Genomic DNA, 16,851 nt, shown 5'->3' with positions numbered 1-16,851 from the left:
GTCAATTCTAGACAAAAAAAGAAAACAGATGATCAACTTGTTATCTAAAACGCAAAACCTCAATTTCTATGATTGGTCCAATGTTTGCAACTTTTTTACAATTTCTATTAAGTAATAGAGTGAGTTTATGGCTAAAATACATATACACTTTTTGCCACTACATCTATGAACAAAACGGATAGAAAATGGCTAGCTTCCGAAACACCCTTTGTTTAATATGCTTGGCAGCTAGTAGACAGTTTGTTAGTCACTAACTAAAAGTTGACTCTGATACAGACAGTTCAGTTTATACATCCTTTAGTACAAAAACACGCTACTGTGCCATTCTTTTTTTTAAATCTTTCAAGCCCCTGTAATAAACAATTATATGTACTTATGTAGTTGCAATACACGCAACAAGCTTTCAAGTACAAACCTATTGATAATCTTTAAACTACGTCACACATTTAAATAGGCTTTGGGCCAATTTTTTTTGCTAGCTATTGAGACTTGAAATACAATCTGGTTAAAAACATAAAATAATTGATAAAAGACTTGTGGTAAAATTAGGTTACAGTAATAGTTTTGATTGAGACACAATGACAAACTGGTGTTGTAGTAGTTGTCTTCCCTCATTCACATATACACATGTATTGTATCCACATTATTGCAGTAGGATTATATATTAGGTTATGTGGAAAAATATATCATTCACTCTTGCTTCCGGGCAGAACAACACGAGATTGTTAATGGCTTAATGAGAAAATCTATCGAACTCATCTAGTCTAGTGGCTGTGCTAAATCAATCTTACTACATGGTGGCAGCGAGAGGAGGTCTTCAGCAATGTTATGGGAGACAGTGAGCATAGCGAGGAAGAAGATGCCGCTCCTGTGGTACATAAACATTACTCAATTCCAAGACTGAATCCACCGAACAAATTTGACTTCAATGACCCAGGACAATGGACTAGGTGGAAAGCCAGATGGCTCAGGTATCGGGAGGCAAGTAGATTATGTGAGCAAAGGAACAGAGAACAGATTAACACCTTTGTTTACACGTAAGGCCCTCAAGCAGAAGATATCATTTTAGCCAAAGCTATCCCGGAGGATACACACGACAATCTAGTTAATGTTTTCGATACATATTTTGGTGTTCGTACTAATACGATAGTAGAACGCGCGAAATTCAACAAGCTTGCTCAAGGCAACGATGGCATGAACGTATTTATCAACAAACTGTATAGACAAGCTGAATATTGCAACTACGGTGCATTGAGAGAAGAACTCATCCGCGATAGATTGGTTGTTGGCGTTACTGAGGATTCGCTGAGCAACAAACTACAATCAGAATTAGATTTGACTCTCAACACTGCTGTAGACATTTGCAGAAAATATGAATTAGCAAAGCAGGCACAGACGGTAGTGAGACCTGGCATTGAAGGTTCGTCGGCGTCAGTAGACAGCGTTAAACATTTGAAAAACCGTAGATCTATGAAAGCGACTGCCAAGAATGCTAGGCCCATAACGACTGGTGCCGCTAGTTATAACCCTAATCCAGCCAGTAAACCGAAAGCCTGTCACAGGTGTGGAAAAGGCTTCCACCCGAAATCATCATGCCCAGCTATCAAATCTGTATGTAACCACTGCCGGAGGATCGGACATTGGAAATCGGTATGCAGACAATTATCTAAGGTTTCAGAAGTTCAAGTAGCTGAAAATATCTCGACACCACATTTCCTAGGCGAGGTCAAGCCGGTCAAAGTAGACAATTGCAGCTGGTCGGTGAGAATAAATATCACTTTCAACAACTGTCCCGAGGTCATAAGTGTGTTCAAACTCGATACAGGTGCTGCTGTATCTGTATGCAGTGTAGATTCTTTCGGAGGTAACATTCATGAACTGTCTAAACCCGACAAGCAACTTGTAGGACCTGGTAATACTCACTTACCTGTACTTGGCTATGCCAATGCTAAGATGCGCATTGACAACCGACACATTGTTGAGAAAGTTTATATAGTTTCTGATCAGAACACTAACCTGTTAAGCAAGGATGCCTGTATTTCTTTAGGATTGGTTACTTGTAATGTAAACCATGTATGCAATGTTAACACTGTTTCTGGTGATGTTGTAGGGAAACATGATTTTAAATCTGAATACCCTGATTTTTTTTGTGGTTTAGGCAAGCTCGCAGATCTATATACGATACAGATACAAGACGATGCGAAACCAGTTGTTTTGCATATCCCGTACGAAGTATCGATGTCCCGTTTGCGGATCGTAAAGAAGCAGCTGGACGATATGGAACGAAAGGAGGTCATTTCAAAGGTGACCGTACCTACAGACTAGTGTGCGGGCATGGTCCAGGTTCCAAAGGCAGACCAGAATCAGATCCGAATTTGTGCCGACCTTACAAATTTAAACAAGGGCGTACGGCGTGACACATATCCAAGTACGTCAGTCGATAGCTCGCTTGCTAAGATATCAGGTGCAAAGTTTATGAGCAAGCTTGATGCAAACTCGGGCTATTATCAAATTCCGCTATCTGACGAATCCCGGCTACTCACGACATTCGTGACTCCTTTTGGGCATTATTGCTACAATAGGGTTTCATTCGGACTAGTCAGGGCCGGTGACATCTTTCAACGGTGTATATATAACATTCTCGAAGGTCTTGACGGTGTCGTCTGTCACATGGACGACTTATTAGTATACAACTCTGTCAGCGAACAGGAGCATGATGACCGTGTCCGCAAAGTGCTCCAACGCCTGAGGGCGGCCGGCATGACACTTAATGTGGAGAAATGTTGCCTCAGCCAACGCTCCACAAAATATTTAGGTCATTTGGTAAATGCAGAAGGCGTGAGACCCGATCCCGATCATATCAGAGATATTCAAAATCTTGTTGACCCGACAAATATAACTGAACTACAATCACTCTTAGGTACCGTGAATCAGTTGGGAAAGTTCTCGCCACGCATCACTGAATTGACGATACCACTTCGTGCTGTCCTCAAGTCCCCACATTGGGCCTGGGATGTTGCCCAAAAGCAAGCCGTGTCTGACATTAAGTGTGAATTGTCGAAGGTTCCGTGTTTAGCAGGGTACAGCATCGACAAACCAATAATCACAATGTGTGACGCTTCCAATCAGGGTCTAGGAGCAGTTTTGCTACAAGTGCAATCCGATGGCTCCCGAAGGCTAGTAGCATGTAAATCCCGATCTCTAACCGAAACCGAACAGCATTGGTCACCTATCGAGAAAGAGGCACTAGGTATAGCGTGGTCATGTGCTAAATTCGATAGGTACATTTTTGGCCATCAGGACGCGACAGTCGAAACTGATCACAAGCCGCTAGTGTCCATATTCAATTCGAAGGCGGTAAACGATCTTACGATTCGCATTCAAAAACAAAGGTTACGTGCAATGAAGTACACTTTTGTGACTAAACACGTACCGGGAAAGTCGAATTATGTGGCAGATCTGCTTTCACGCCGACCAGTAGGTAGACCAGAAGTTGAGGACAAGAAGCTCACCAATGAAATTTAGGTGTACACTATATTGTCTCTATCGCAACTACCAGCGACGGACCGCAGGCTTAACGAGATTAAACACGCACAGCTGGAGGATACAACATGTAGGCAAATCAGGCAATACGTGTGACATGGTTGGCCATTTTACTTATCAGACTTGCAGACAAACCTGAAGCCATATTGGCAAGTTCAAGGAGATCTGAGTCTGGTGGACAATGTTCTCATGTATATGGACCGTTTGGTAATACCTCTCCCGATGCCCGCAGACATTCTTTCTAGATTGCATTGTGGCCATCAGGGCATCACAAAATGCAAAGAGAGAGCCCGCCAGTCAGTCTGGTGGCCAGGCATTTCTTCCGAGATTTCCGAAATGATAATGTCATGTAGAACATGCCAAACATACTCTAGCAAAAAGACTGAACCGTTGCAACCGTCAATCTTCCCCGACCGCCCATGGCAGTGTGTAGCCACCGACATGTTTCATTGGCAAAGCAAAGACTATGTACTAGTTATAGACTATTTTTCTAGGTACATAGAAGTGTTAAAGCTGGATCGAACCGATAGCGACTCTTTGATCAACGCACTGAAGTCCGTATTCGCTCGTCACGGCATTCCACAGTCTGTCATATCTGACAATGGCCCGCAGTACGCTAGCCAACAGTTCAAGAAGTTTGCTGAAGAATACAATTTTGTCAGCATAACCAGCTCACCGAGATTTCCATAAGCTAATGGAGAAGCAGAGCATGCCGTGCGCACAGTTAAGAACCTGCTACACAAATCATCCCACTTGTATAGAGCGCTACTAGCGTATAGGAACACGCCCATGCAGAACGGTTATTCTCCTGCCGAACTACTTATGGGACGCCGTTTAAGATCGGACATACCCGTTGATCCAAAGACACTCCTATTGAATCCTCTTGACATGGAGATAGTCAGGTCAAAAGAGCAGGATTACAAATCCTGCATGAAGAAAAACTTCGACAGCTGCCACAGAGCGAAAGAGTTATCTCCGTTATCGCGAGGTGATGACGTGTACATTAGGGATCTCGACAGAGAAGGTGTTGTTACCAAAAACCTTCCAGGACGCTGGCATGAAGTACACACTCAAGGCACGAATGGCAGCGCACATCGCAACCGTCAAGCCCTCTGCCGATTGTCACCGAACAATCAGAACACTGTCGAACCGAGCACTCTCCCACTAGTCGAGTGTGAGGTCGGATCCAACACTGCAGCAGTACGACAACCTATGTCAATTTCTGACAACCAGCCACCAGTACTACACCGCAGCACTTGCATATGTAGACCTGTAAGGCGCATGGATCTGTAAGCAGCCGATAATTTATTCGTTGCTAGGTCTTGTACATGTTATACTCACTCTTGTTATTCTCAGTTTACGGCTTATATGTTTGCTCCGTTCGGCACAGTTTGTAATGCCTTCTTTCTGTATGCCCAATCCACATATGCCTTACCTACTTCTTATTTTGTATTAAGGGAGATGTTGTAGTAGTTGTCTTCCTTTGTTCACAAATACACGTGTATTGTATCCGCATTATCGCAGTAGGATTACATATTAGGTTACGTGGAAAAATATAACATTCACTCTTGCTTCCGGGAAGAACAACACAAGATTGTTAATGACTTAATAAGAAAATCTATCGAACGCATCTAGTCTAGTGGCCGTGCTAAATCAATCTTACTACAACTGGGATTTTATTTTTACTCACTCGTAAACAAACAAAGCCTCCTTAAAGTTGTATGAACTAAAATAATTTGCCAAATGTTGAAGACAAGCAATCCTTTTAAATGTACATGAATTTTTAGTGAGAACCTGGATCCAAGGTTCTTTGTAAGTTAATGAGTAAGAAGTTGTCGTCTCGTTTTTATTTAGTCGACTCGGCAGTAATCTTTTGGTCGACGAGTAGTTGTAAAGCCGAAACCTGTTTAAAATGTAGCACTGGTTCGACAATCATTTATAGAGCAAATAATCAATATGTCACAGGAAACTGGGAGCGGATGCAGATTGTAGCATTTTTTGTAAAAGCGTAAGCGCTCAGTCTACGTTCTCACATTGGTTTGAAAAGCATGAATAGATCGTTAAAAGGAAAATGTATATACATGTATTACTATAGCTAGTGAACAAATTCTTTGCACGATAATGCTAATGTAGCTATGCTGTATGAAGGAGTACGAAAACAGAATATGGATGAAGCTGATACCAACTGCAAGATCCTTTATTTCTCAAATGACTTCCCTACATTTAGAGATTCTGTAAGAATAACTCACTCCTAAAACAAGCTACAATTTATGTTCATGATAGAATCTCAAGAAGGATAAAATCTGATGTTTTGTAGCGCCATGAAGGGTGAACAAGAAAATTAAAAATATGTGCATTTATGCCTACATCTGGATCTGTACAAGTTTTATCGTTTCCCTAGGGTGTATCAAAAGTCGTTTAACATGCATGCCAAGTATGCATGAATATGCATGAAAGTAGTTTGTCCACGGTCAACCCTATGGATGTGTAATTTTATCTTTTGGGCACCTTCAGCACAAAAAGACCATAACATTTGAAAATAAGGTTTTAGTTAAAAACCTACATACATTGAGTTAGATTAGCCTATATGATAATAATAAGTTGTATATTAACCATCGATAGAAGGTGTGAGTTTATGAATCACTATCAACCTTGGAAGCAGTTTCCTGTAGGTTCACGTCTTTGTTGATAATGTTATTAAGAAGCCAGTGGCTTTATGATAATTTATACTAGTCAAAGTTATTAAATTATTTTTATGTGACATGCAAGAGTAGTTATTATATCTATATTGTAAAAAATTCTAACACTGTCTTACTCGTTCTAAGATATTAGGTCATATGTCGAATGCTAACGTTCACACAGTATTGAAAGGAGCATATTCTTGATATTATTAAGCTTTATGTGGAAAATCGAATTGAAAAACTAGCAGATAAAGCTTAAAATTTAGTCATATTCTCTTTGTTGCACTTTGGCTGCTTGGCCTACAGGTATACCATTACTGAGTAACTCGTTCTATTACGAAACAACTTTTGACGTCAAGTTTTGTGTTATTTTCATTTTTAGGAACTCAAGGAAATTGCAGAATCATCTAAAATTGAGTTGAAATTGCTGGACGAATATTCAAAAGTGAGTTGCAGTACAGCATCACAGTCATCAAGTATTCAACACGCTAGTTGTCATTAACATGTCTAAAATATCCTCTGGCAATTGGTATCAATCTGAAATCGTAAGAAATATAGAATGGAATTATTACCATGCTGCAATTAATGAACACAAGGATTAGGCAATATTGGTGCTTGCTGTGTGATTTTATTAGCCAATCTTTCAAACCATTGCAAAAAAAGTTGCCATCTAGTGGCAGTCAATTTAAGATTTTTGTGCTCTCTTAAGGAGGATCGACAGGCAGTTTAACTCTGAGGAGCGCCTCTCTGATGACCAATTGTATTTGGAAACAGCGTTCAGTAAAATTGTTCAGTATTTAGTGGGAGGACAGAGCTTATATTGAGTTGTAATTATTTACTGTCGGGTTTCTAGTGTACATGTATTAGCTACTCGCTTTATTCTCCTAGTAGTCGTGTACCCTTGTTATACTATATGTATAACTATATACAATCAGAGTTATTCTACAATTCCATTGTTATTCCACTTCCCTGATCTGCTCAACCTTTCACAATAAACCAAAAAATGTATAAGTCGTTCTATTTCAGATATTTCTAAAAGTGTCTCAACTTTAAGTCTATTTGTTAATGCAAACATGTTAAAAGGAATAAATGTTATAAATGTACCATTAGGTTTCGGCAAAATCTCAATCTCAAAAACTTAGATTTATACCACCCAATTATAAGCTAGCGTTCAGTAGTATGCTGCGTTATTCTTTCCTTTTGTTGAGCATTTGTCTTTTTTTCACTTAGGAATGTCCTTTTAAGAAGTACACCGGACTGTCTCAAGAGGCTATACGCATACTTTGTAACCGTTCTATTCAAATAAGGTACACATATTTTGTATTTAGACTAGTTTCGTATTAGTTGGTAAACTATAGACAGTAGTTCAGATAGATTGATAGTTTGTGTTGAACTCAATCTACATGGTATATACACCTGATCAACAAACTCTCATATCTATTAGCCCATGTGTCTAGTTGAATGATTTGTTTTATAATGGAACTGTTTTCAATTTTTCAGAAGTGATAGATTTTTCCTTTGGCTTTTTTGTGCAAAAACTTTTTGCTTCATTGCAGCCATGTACTCAAATATTGCTTCATATTTTGAGGTTATCGTCTCTGCCAGTTAGCAAACCTTTGCATATAGATTATATTGTTGCATATTATCATCAGGGTGAATTGGCAGGCACCCTGCATTAGTTAACAATTACAACAGAAGTTGTTTTCTTCTTATACTTACAACTCCAGGTTTAGGTATAACTTAATTTTTCCTACACATTTTGAATCATTCTTTTGGTCTAAAGGCTTTGTTCTTTTTACAACTGTTTTTACACAACTCCATCATTTCACTCTAGTTTTAATCTGGTCTTTGTCAAAAAATCTATAGGACATGGTCTCAATTTTATCAATAAATGTTGTAGAAGCGTCTATGAATACTGGTGTGAGGCAAACTCTCTTGATGGTATCATTGATCATATCAGGAATTTTAATCAGGTCAGATTACTGGAATTCTTTCATTTAGAAATAGTTATATAGCTAGTGTGTAGTATGTGAAGTGACAGTTTAATGAAGATAACGGTCTATTGGATGTATGGTATGTTAAGTAACAGTCTATTGGATGTATGTTATGTTAAGTAACAGTCTATTCACTCTATTGGATGTATGGTATGTTAAGTAACAGTCTAGTGGATGTATGGTATGTTAAGTAACAGTCTATTGGATGTATGGTATGTTAAGTAACAGTCTATTGAATGTATGGTATGTTAAGTAACAGTCTATTGGATGTATTTTATGTTAAGTAACAGTCTATTGGATGTATGGTATGTTAAGTAACAGTCTATTGGATGTATGTTATGTTAAGTAACAGTTTATTGAATGTATAGTATGTTAAGTAACAGTCTATTGGATGTATGGTATGTTAAGTAACAGTCTATCGAATGTATGGTATGTTAAGTAACAGTTTATTGGATGTATGGTATGTTAAGTGAGAGTTCGGTAGGTAGCGTGTAATCATGTTTCTGTTTTGCCTTTCTAGTTTGATCAGTCTCTCAGAAACTTACAGTTATTGATAAGCTGTGCTGAAAAAAAATTCTAAGTTGAGATTGATGACCATTGTAAAATGTCTCACAGAGGAGTCCATATGTAGCGGCTATAAGATAAGCCGGTGTTATTGTAGACAGATGAGGAGAGAGCCAGACCATTTAAGATTGTCTTGGAGGCATTTAACAGAACATATTCTAAGAGGACTGATGATAAGCTGGAGAAGATCGATGTATGTATTACTTGTAGTCTTAAAACATTCTCGCAGCCAATGGGGTGTTTTGTTTCAACTTAGATATTAGGGGCACAACCCTCGCCATGTTTTTCTTTCAGGTTTCTACTTATAGAGATGTTTTGGAATGTAACATACCGCTGTCATTTACTACAATATAGATAGTCACACTAGATTTTTATCACAGATTTGACAAATTTTTCTTGGTATTAATTTTGTTTGTTGTGTTGTGCAGTTTTGGCTATGAGCAGCTTTTGAAATAAGACAGAAGCAATGCATTTATAAAATGGCATTATTTTCTAGGGTTTCACAGTAATTTAACAGAAGGTATAGGTTAGTTTGTCTTTAAAAATTTGCCTCATGGTAAAAGACCTTAAGTCGTACCAGTTTGTTGTTGTAGAGGGTGGCAGATGCATTGGATATGACCGGACCCGTTTCCTTAGCGGCGCCTGTGGTAGTCTACACTTTGTTTGAATACTATGGACCGCATGGAACAGAAGCTACGGATATTCCTTGTAAACTTTACTTTGGTAAACTGGTACGAGTTACAAATGATGAGTAATGCAAGACAAGTTTAATCACGTACAATAAAACCTCTGTAGATGTTTTAGATCATGTACAGTAAAACCTCTGTATATGTCTCAGATCATGTACAGTAAAACCTCTGATTATGTCTTAGATCATGTACAGTAAAACATCTGAATATGTCTTAGATCATGTACAGTAAAACCTTTGTTTATGTCTTAGATCATGTACAGTAAAACCTCTGTATATGTCTCAGATCATATACAGTAAAACGTCTGTATATGTCTTGGATTATGTGCAGTAAATCCTCTGAATATGTCTTAGATCATGTACAGTAAAACCTCTGAATGTGTCTTAGATTATGTACAGTAAAACCTCTGTATATGTCTTAGATCATGTACAGTAAAACTTCTGAATATGTCTTAAATCATGTATAGTAAAACCTCTGTATATATCTTAGATCATGTACAGTAAAACCTCTGTTTATGTCTTAGATCATGTACAGTAAAACCTCTGAATATGTCTTTAGATCATGTACAGTAAAACCTCTGAATATGTCTTAGATTATGTACAGTAAATCCTCTGAATATGTCTTAGATCATGTACAGTAAAACCTCTGTATATGTCTTAGATCGTGTACAGTAAAACCTCTGTATATGTCTTAGATCACGTACAGTAAAACCTCTGAATATGTCTTAGATTATGTACAGTAAATCCTCTGAATATGTCTTAGATCATGTACAGTAAAAACCTCTGTATATGTCTTAGATCATGTACAGTAAAACCTCTGTATATGTCTTAGATCACGTACAGTAAAACCTCTGAATATATCTTAGATCATGTACAGTAAAACCTCTGTATATGTCTTAGATCATGTACAGTAAAACCTCTGTATATGTTGTAGATCATGTACAATAAAACCTTTGTATATGTCTTAAATCATTTACAGTAAAACCTCTGTATATGTCTTAGACCATGTACAGTAAAACCTCTGTATATGTTTTAGATAATGTACAATAAAACCTCTGTTTATGTCTTAGATTATGTACATTAAATCCTCTGAATATGTCTTAGATCATGTACAGTAAAACCTCTGTATATGTCTTAGATTATGTACAGTAAATCCTCTGAATATGTCTTAGATCATGTACAGTAAAACCTCTGTATATGTCTTAGATTATGTACAGTAAATCCTCTGAATATGTCTTAGATCATGTACAGTAAAACCCCTGTATATGTCTTCGATCATGTACAGTAAAACCTCTGTATATGTCTTAGATAATGTACAGTGAAACCTCTGAATATGTCTTAGATCATGTACAATAAAAGCTTTGTATCTGTCTTAGATCATGTACAGTAGAACCTCTGAATATGTCTTAGATCATGTACAGTAAAACCTCTGAATATGTCTTAGATCATGTATAGTAAAACCTCTGTATATATCTTAGATCATGTACAGTAAAACCTCTGTTTATGTCTTAGATCATGTACAGTAAAACCTCTGAATATGTCTTTAGATCATGTACAGTAAAACCTCTGAATATGTCTTAGATTATGTACAGTAAATCCTCTGAATATGTCTTAGATCATGTACAGTAAAACCTCTGTATATGTCTTAGATTATGTACAGTAAAACCTCTGTATATGTCTTAGATCACGTACAGTAAAACCTCTGAATATGTCTTAGATTATGTACAGTAAATCCTCTGAATATGTCTTAGATCATGTACAGTAAAACCTCTGTATATGTATTAGATCATGTACAGTAAAACTTCTGAATATGTCTTAGATCATGTATAGTAAAACCTCTGTATATATCTTAGATCACGTACAGTAAAACCTCTGTTTATGTCTTAGATCATGTACAGTAAAACCTCTGAATATGTCTGTAGATCATGTACAGTAAAACCTCTGAATATGTCTTAGATTATGTACAGTAAATCCTCTGAATATGTCTTAGATCATGTACAGTAAAACCTCTGTATATGTCTTAGATCATGTACAGTAAAACCTCTGTATATGTCTTAGATTATGTACAGTAAATCCTCTGAATATGTCTTAGATCATGTACAGTAAAACCCCTGTATATGTCTTCGATCATGTACAGTAAAACCTCTGTATATGTCTTAGATAATGTACAGTGAAACCTCTGAATATGTATTAGATCATGTACAGTAAAACCTCTGTATATGTCTTAGATCATGCACAGTAAAACCTCTGTATATGTTGTAGATCATGTACAATAAAACCTTTGTATATGTCTTAAATCATTTACAGTAAAACCTCTGTATATGTCTTAGACCATGTACAGTAAAACCTCTGTATATGTTTTAGATAATGTACAATAAAACCTCTGTTTATGTCTTAGATTATGTACAGTAAATCCTCTGAATATGTCTTAGATCATGTACAGTAAAACCTCTGTATATGTCTTAGATTATGTACAGTAAATCCTCTGAATATGTCTTAGATCATGTACAGTAAAACCTCTGTATATGTCTTAGATTATGTACAGTAAATCCTCTGAATATGTCTTAGATTATGTACAGTAAAACCCCTGTATATGTCTTCGATCATGTACAGTAAAACCTCTGTATATGTCTTAGATAATGTACAGTGAAACCTCTGAATATGTCTTAGATCATGTACAATAAAAGCTTTGTATCTGTCTTAGATCATGTACAGTAGAACCTCTGAATATGTCTTAGATCATGTACAGTAAAACCTCTGAATATGTCTTAGATCATGTACAGTAAAACATCTGAATATGTCTTAGATCATGTACAGTAAAACCTTTGTTTATGTCTTAGATCATGTACAGTAAAACCTCTGTATATGTCTTAGATCACGTACAGTAAAACCTCTGAATATATCTTAGATCATGTACAGTAAAACCTCTGTATATGTCTTAGATCATGTACAGTAAAACCTCTGTATATGTTGTAGATCATGTACAATAAAACCTCTGTATATGTCTTAAATCATTTACAGTAAAACCTCTGTATATGTCTTAGACCATGTACAGTAAAACATCTGTATATGTTTTAGATCATGTACAATAAAACCTCTGTATATGTCTTAGATTATGTACAGTAAATCCTCTGAATATGTCTTAGATCATGTACAGTAAAACCTCTGTAATGTCTTAGATTATGTACAGTAAATCCTCTGAATATGTCTTAGATCATGTACAGTAAAACCTCTGTATATGTCTTAGATTATGTACAGTAAATCCTCTGAATATGTCTTAGATCATGTACAGTAAAACCCCTGTATATGTCTTCGATCATGTACAGTAAAACCTCTGTATATGTCTTAGATAATGTACAGTGAAACCTCTGAATATGTCTTAGATCATGTACAATAAAAGTTTTGTATCTGTCTTAGATCATGTACAGTAGAACCTCTGAATATGTCTTAGATCATGTACAGTAAAACCTCTGAATATGTCTTAGATCATGTACAGTAAAACATCTGAATATGTCTTAGATCATGTACAGTAAAACCTTTGTTTATGTCTTAGATCATGTACAGTAAAACCTCTGTATATGTCTCAGATCATATACAGTAAAACGTCTGTATATGTCTTGGATTATGTACAGTAAATCCTCTGAATATGTCTTAGATCATGTACAGTAAAACCTTTGAATGTGTCTTAGATTATGTACAGTAAAACCTCTGTATATGTCTTAGATCATGTACAGTAAAACCTCTGAATATGTCTTTAGATCATGTAACGTAAAACCTCTGAATATGTCTTAGATTATGTACAGTAAATCCTCTGAATATGTCTTAGATCATGTACAGTAAAACCTCTGTATATGTCTTAGATCATGTACAGTAAAACCTCTGTATATGTCTTAGATCACGTACAGTAAAACCTCTGAATATGTCTTAGATTATGTACAGTAAAACCTGTGCCCATGTATCTAATTCATTCCAAGATTTCAGGGTTCAGAGTTTCATATGTTGAAACTGTTATATGTCAAAGCAAATATTCTCATTAGACAAGACTGTGATTCATTCATCTCTGCAGTCCAGTAACCCTGCATTACCTTTAACAAATACTGTAGATGGAAAATCTCATTAGTGCAGTTACATTATATTATTTTTTATACATAGCTATGTATGAAACTACGTGAATGAAAGACTCTCACTTGGACTAGACTCTCACTTGGAACTAGACTCTCACTTGAACTAGACTCTCACTTGAACTAGACTCTCACTTGTACTAGACTCTCACTTGTACTAGACTCTCAATTGGATTTGACTCTCACTTGAACTAGACTCTCACTTGGACTAGACTCTCACTTGAACTAGACTCTCACTTGAACTAGACTCTCACTCGAACTAGACTCTCACTTGGACTAGACTCTCATTTGGACTAGACTCTCGCTTGGACTAGACTCTCGCTTGGACTAGACTCTCGCTTGGACTAGACTCTCACTTGTACTAGCTCAACTAATTTAACTTATTTGTTATTTATCAGTTTTTCACATTGTATCTTCATTTTTACCAGATCACAGTGCACCCTCAGGATACGATTTTTATCCGTTCCAAAGCTGGCATTGTGTGGTGAAAAAATCGTATGTAAGTGTATAGAAACCATACTAATTATATAATGCAAACATCCCCTGGTAAAAATCATCAAAATTTTATTAAGTGCTGTACATATTAAAAATTAGTAACCAAATAATATGTTAACCTTAGTAACTATAGTTACCTGCAGTAACTTTTTATATTTAGGGAATTTTTTGATTATGATCTGCATTAAAATGTAACGTTACATTGTCCTATGAGCTTTCTAGGTACCGTGGAAAGTTCTTACTTTCAAGATAGACGTACGCATAACAAAACCTTTGACTTCACTTCAAATAATTTTAGCTTGCTAAACACACACACACTTAAAGCTAAGTTTTAGTATGTATTTTTTAACTATTTTACGAAATTTCAACTTTTTATCACTAAAATTTTACCACTTATCAGTTTTTGTCTTCGCTTTCACTATAACTTTTAGCGGACCTGTTTAAAACATTTTTCCATCTAATTCGGCAAAAAAGCATAAACGGTACTGTTTTCGTAATGAAATGGATCTTTTTTAGCAGGTTAAGAGAAGTTGTCTGACCACTTACTTGCTGATTGAAGGGATCGCAACTCCAACTTTGTTACTGGTTTTAAAGGAAAACATTACCGTTTTACACACAAGAATTGCTGAAATGAGAGAAATCGGTCATCGTGTCTCTTTCAGATGTTGTGAAAATATTTTTGCCGAATATATTCTTTGCTCTTTTGATCTACGTAATAAGCACAACTACCGAATTTGAACTCGGGCAAAAAGTTAGTTGATTTTTTATAGTGAAATAAGATTCGTATGGTGAGGTGAAACGATCATCATGTTCCACTTCGTAAGGTGAAAAAGCTGTATATTAGGGTAATCATATCCTGATGGTGCACTGTATATACTTGCACTTACAAAACTGTATATTAGGGTAATCATATCCTGATGGTGCACTGTATATACTTTCACCTACAAAACTGTATATTAGGGTAATCATATCCTGATGGTGCACTGTAGTGCTGGGCACGGGTAGTAATACTCGTTGAACTCGCGGGTTTATCTTCTCTCGAGTATCGGGTAATAGAGATTTCGGGTATTCCGGTCCTTCGGGTTCGGGTTTTGACTTTCACGTTCGGGTTTTGGTACACGGATCCGTCGGGTAGTGTTAAAAAAACTCGGTCTATTGCACCCTGCGCTCTTAGTCTGGGACCACAGGGCATTTCTGTGTCATTTTTGCTAAGGAGGCATGACAATGGGGTTTAACGAGTCTTTAATTTAATAGATAGAATAAAATATATCATACCTTATTTACTATGCCTACTAGAAATATTGTAGTCAAGCAGTGATTACTTGTCATTAAAAGGTGAGAAGAGATACTTACATCAAATTTTATTTGCGCAATTAGCCAAATCGGCTTCGTAAACAAATCTAAGCCATTTTTAATACGGCGCGTGTTCGCTATCACCGATAACACATAGGTCCTTAGTCTGTTTCCGCTATCGCCTTGTTAGAAACAGCTATCAGCGTTGATAGTAGCAGTGAAAATTTAATAACTCTGTTTAAATTGATTACCACAGCTAGCTATTATGGATTACATAATTCATTATAACCAAGTTTTACTAAGCCAACAAGCCTTACTAACGGAAAAAGCCGATAATGTAAAGTTTTTTATGATATTTGGAGCACCATCTACAAAAAGTCAGAGAGGTACATAGAACATGCTATTGAGCTACCTGTACATGTAAACATGCTACAAGCTACCTGTAAAAATGTATTAAGCTACCATAGACCTTATCTGGCCCTGACCAGCTGAGGAAAGAGGACCTCAGTCTTGATGTGGTGGTCACTAGTCAGATTTTAGCTCTTATCTTTCAACATTCTCTTAATACTGGCCAGCTACCTGATATCTGGAAGGCGGCAAACGTAGTACCAATTTTTAAAAAAGGCTCGAGAGACAGCCCCAGTAATTATAGACCAGTTTCACTTACATGTATTGCATGCAAACTTTTAGAACATATAGTACTAAGCAATATTAATCAGCATCTTAATGTAACGCTCAACCCAAACCAACATGGATTTAGACAGGGTCTCTCATGCACTACCCAACTTGTCACAACAGTAGATGACATTATGAAAATGGTGGATGGAAATGACTCGGTACACGCTGCAGTGTTGGATTTTTCGAAAGCTTTCGATCGAGTACCTCACGGTCTCTTAATTGAAAAGCTGTTATTTATTGGTATTGACTCAGCAGTAGTTAGATGGATAGCACATTTTTTAGCAGACCGAATGCAGAGAGTGGTTGTAGAGGGAGCAGCGTCTGGTTCTCTTGCAGTAACTTCTGGTGTTCCTCAGGGTTCCGTGCTGGGGCCCTCTCTTTTTCTAGTTTACATTAATGACATTTGTAGCATTATAAAGACATCGACAATAAGACTTTTTGCGGACGATGCCCTTCTTTATTGCCCGGTTAACAGCTTAGATAGTTCCCAAAAATTCCAGGAAGATTTGTTTTTGTTGGAAAGGTGGGCTGAGCATTGGGGTATGGTGTTTAACACTGATAAGTGTCAAATAGTCAGGTTTGGTAAGAACGGTCTTGATAGTTCTGTGGATTATTTTTTAGGAGGAATAGCGTTAGAGAATGTATCAGCTTTTAAATATCTTGGAGTTGAAATTACTAGTGATTTTAGTTGGGACTTGCAGATTGATTCGGTGACGGCAAAGGCTTCTCAGAGGTTGGGTATGATGAGGCATGTGCTTTTTAAGGCCCCCAGAAAGGTGAAGAGGGTTGCATAC

The 16,851-nt window shown here is 36.9% G+C and overlaps 1 protein-coding gene across 1 annotated transcript in view; it reads left to right on the top strand.

Moving 5' to 3' along the window:
• Nucleotides 1-5,602: 5,602 nt before the first annotated feature.
• The window catches only part of LOC137387351 (tRNA (guanine(10)-N2)-methyltransferase homolog), a 29,871-nt gene continuing 18,622 nt past the window's right edge, over nt 5,603-16,851 (top strand). Inside the window, exons 1-6 of the mRNA XM_068073748.1 lie at nt 5,603-5,777; nt 6,607-6,669; nt 7,455-7,531; nt 8,125-8,197; nt 8,880-8,975; nt 9,376-9,513. Of these exons, the coding sequence (XP_067929849.1) occupies nt 5,679-5,777; nt 6,607-6,669; nt 7,455-7,531; nt 8,125-8,197; nt 8,880-8,975; nt 9,376-9,513 (546 nt within the window). The 5' untranslated portion in view covers nt 5,603-5,678. The remainder of the gene's footprint in view (nt 5,778-6,606; nt 6,670-7,454; nt 7,532-8,124; nt 8,198-8,879; nt 8,976-9,375; nt 9,514-16,851) is intronic.

The sequence above is a fragment of the Watersipora subatra genome, chromosome 2 (assembly GCF_963576615.1).
Source record: "Watersipora subatra chromosome 2, tzWatSuba1.1, whole genome shotgun sequence".
NCBI classification, from domain to species: Eukaryota; Metazoa; Bryozoa; class Gymnolaemata; order Cheilostomatida; family Watersiporidae; genus Watersipora; species Watersipora subatra.
The sequence above is the reverse complement of the archived record's forward strand: the minus strand, read 5'-3'. Positions and strand labels throughout refer to the sequence as shown.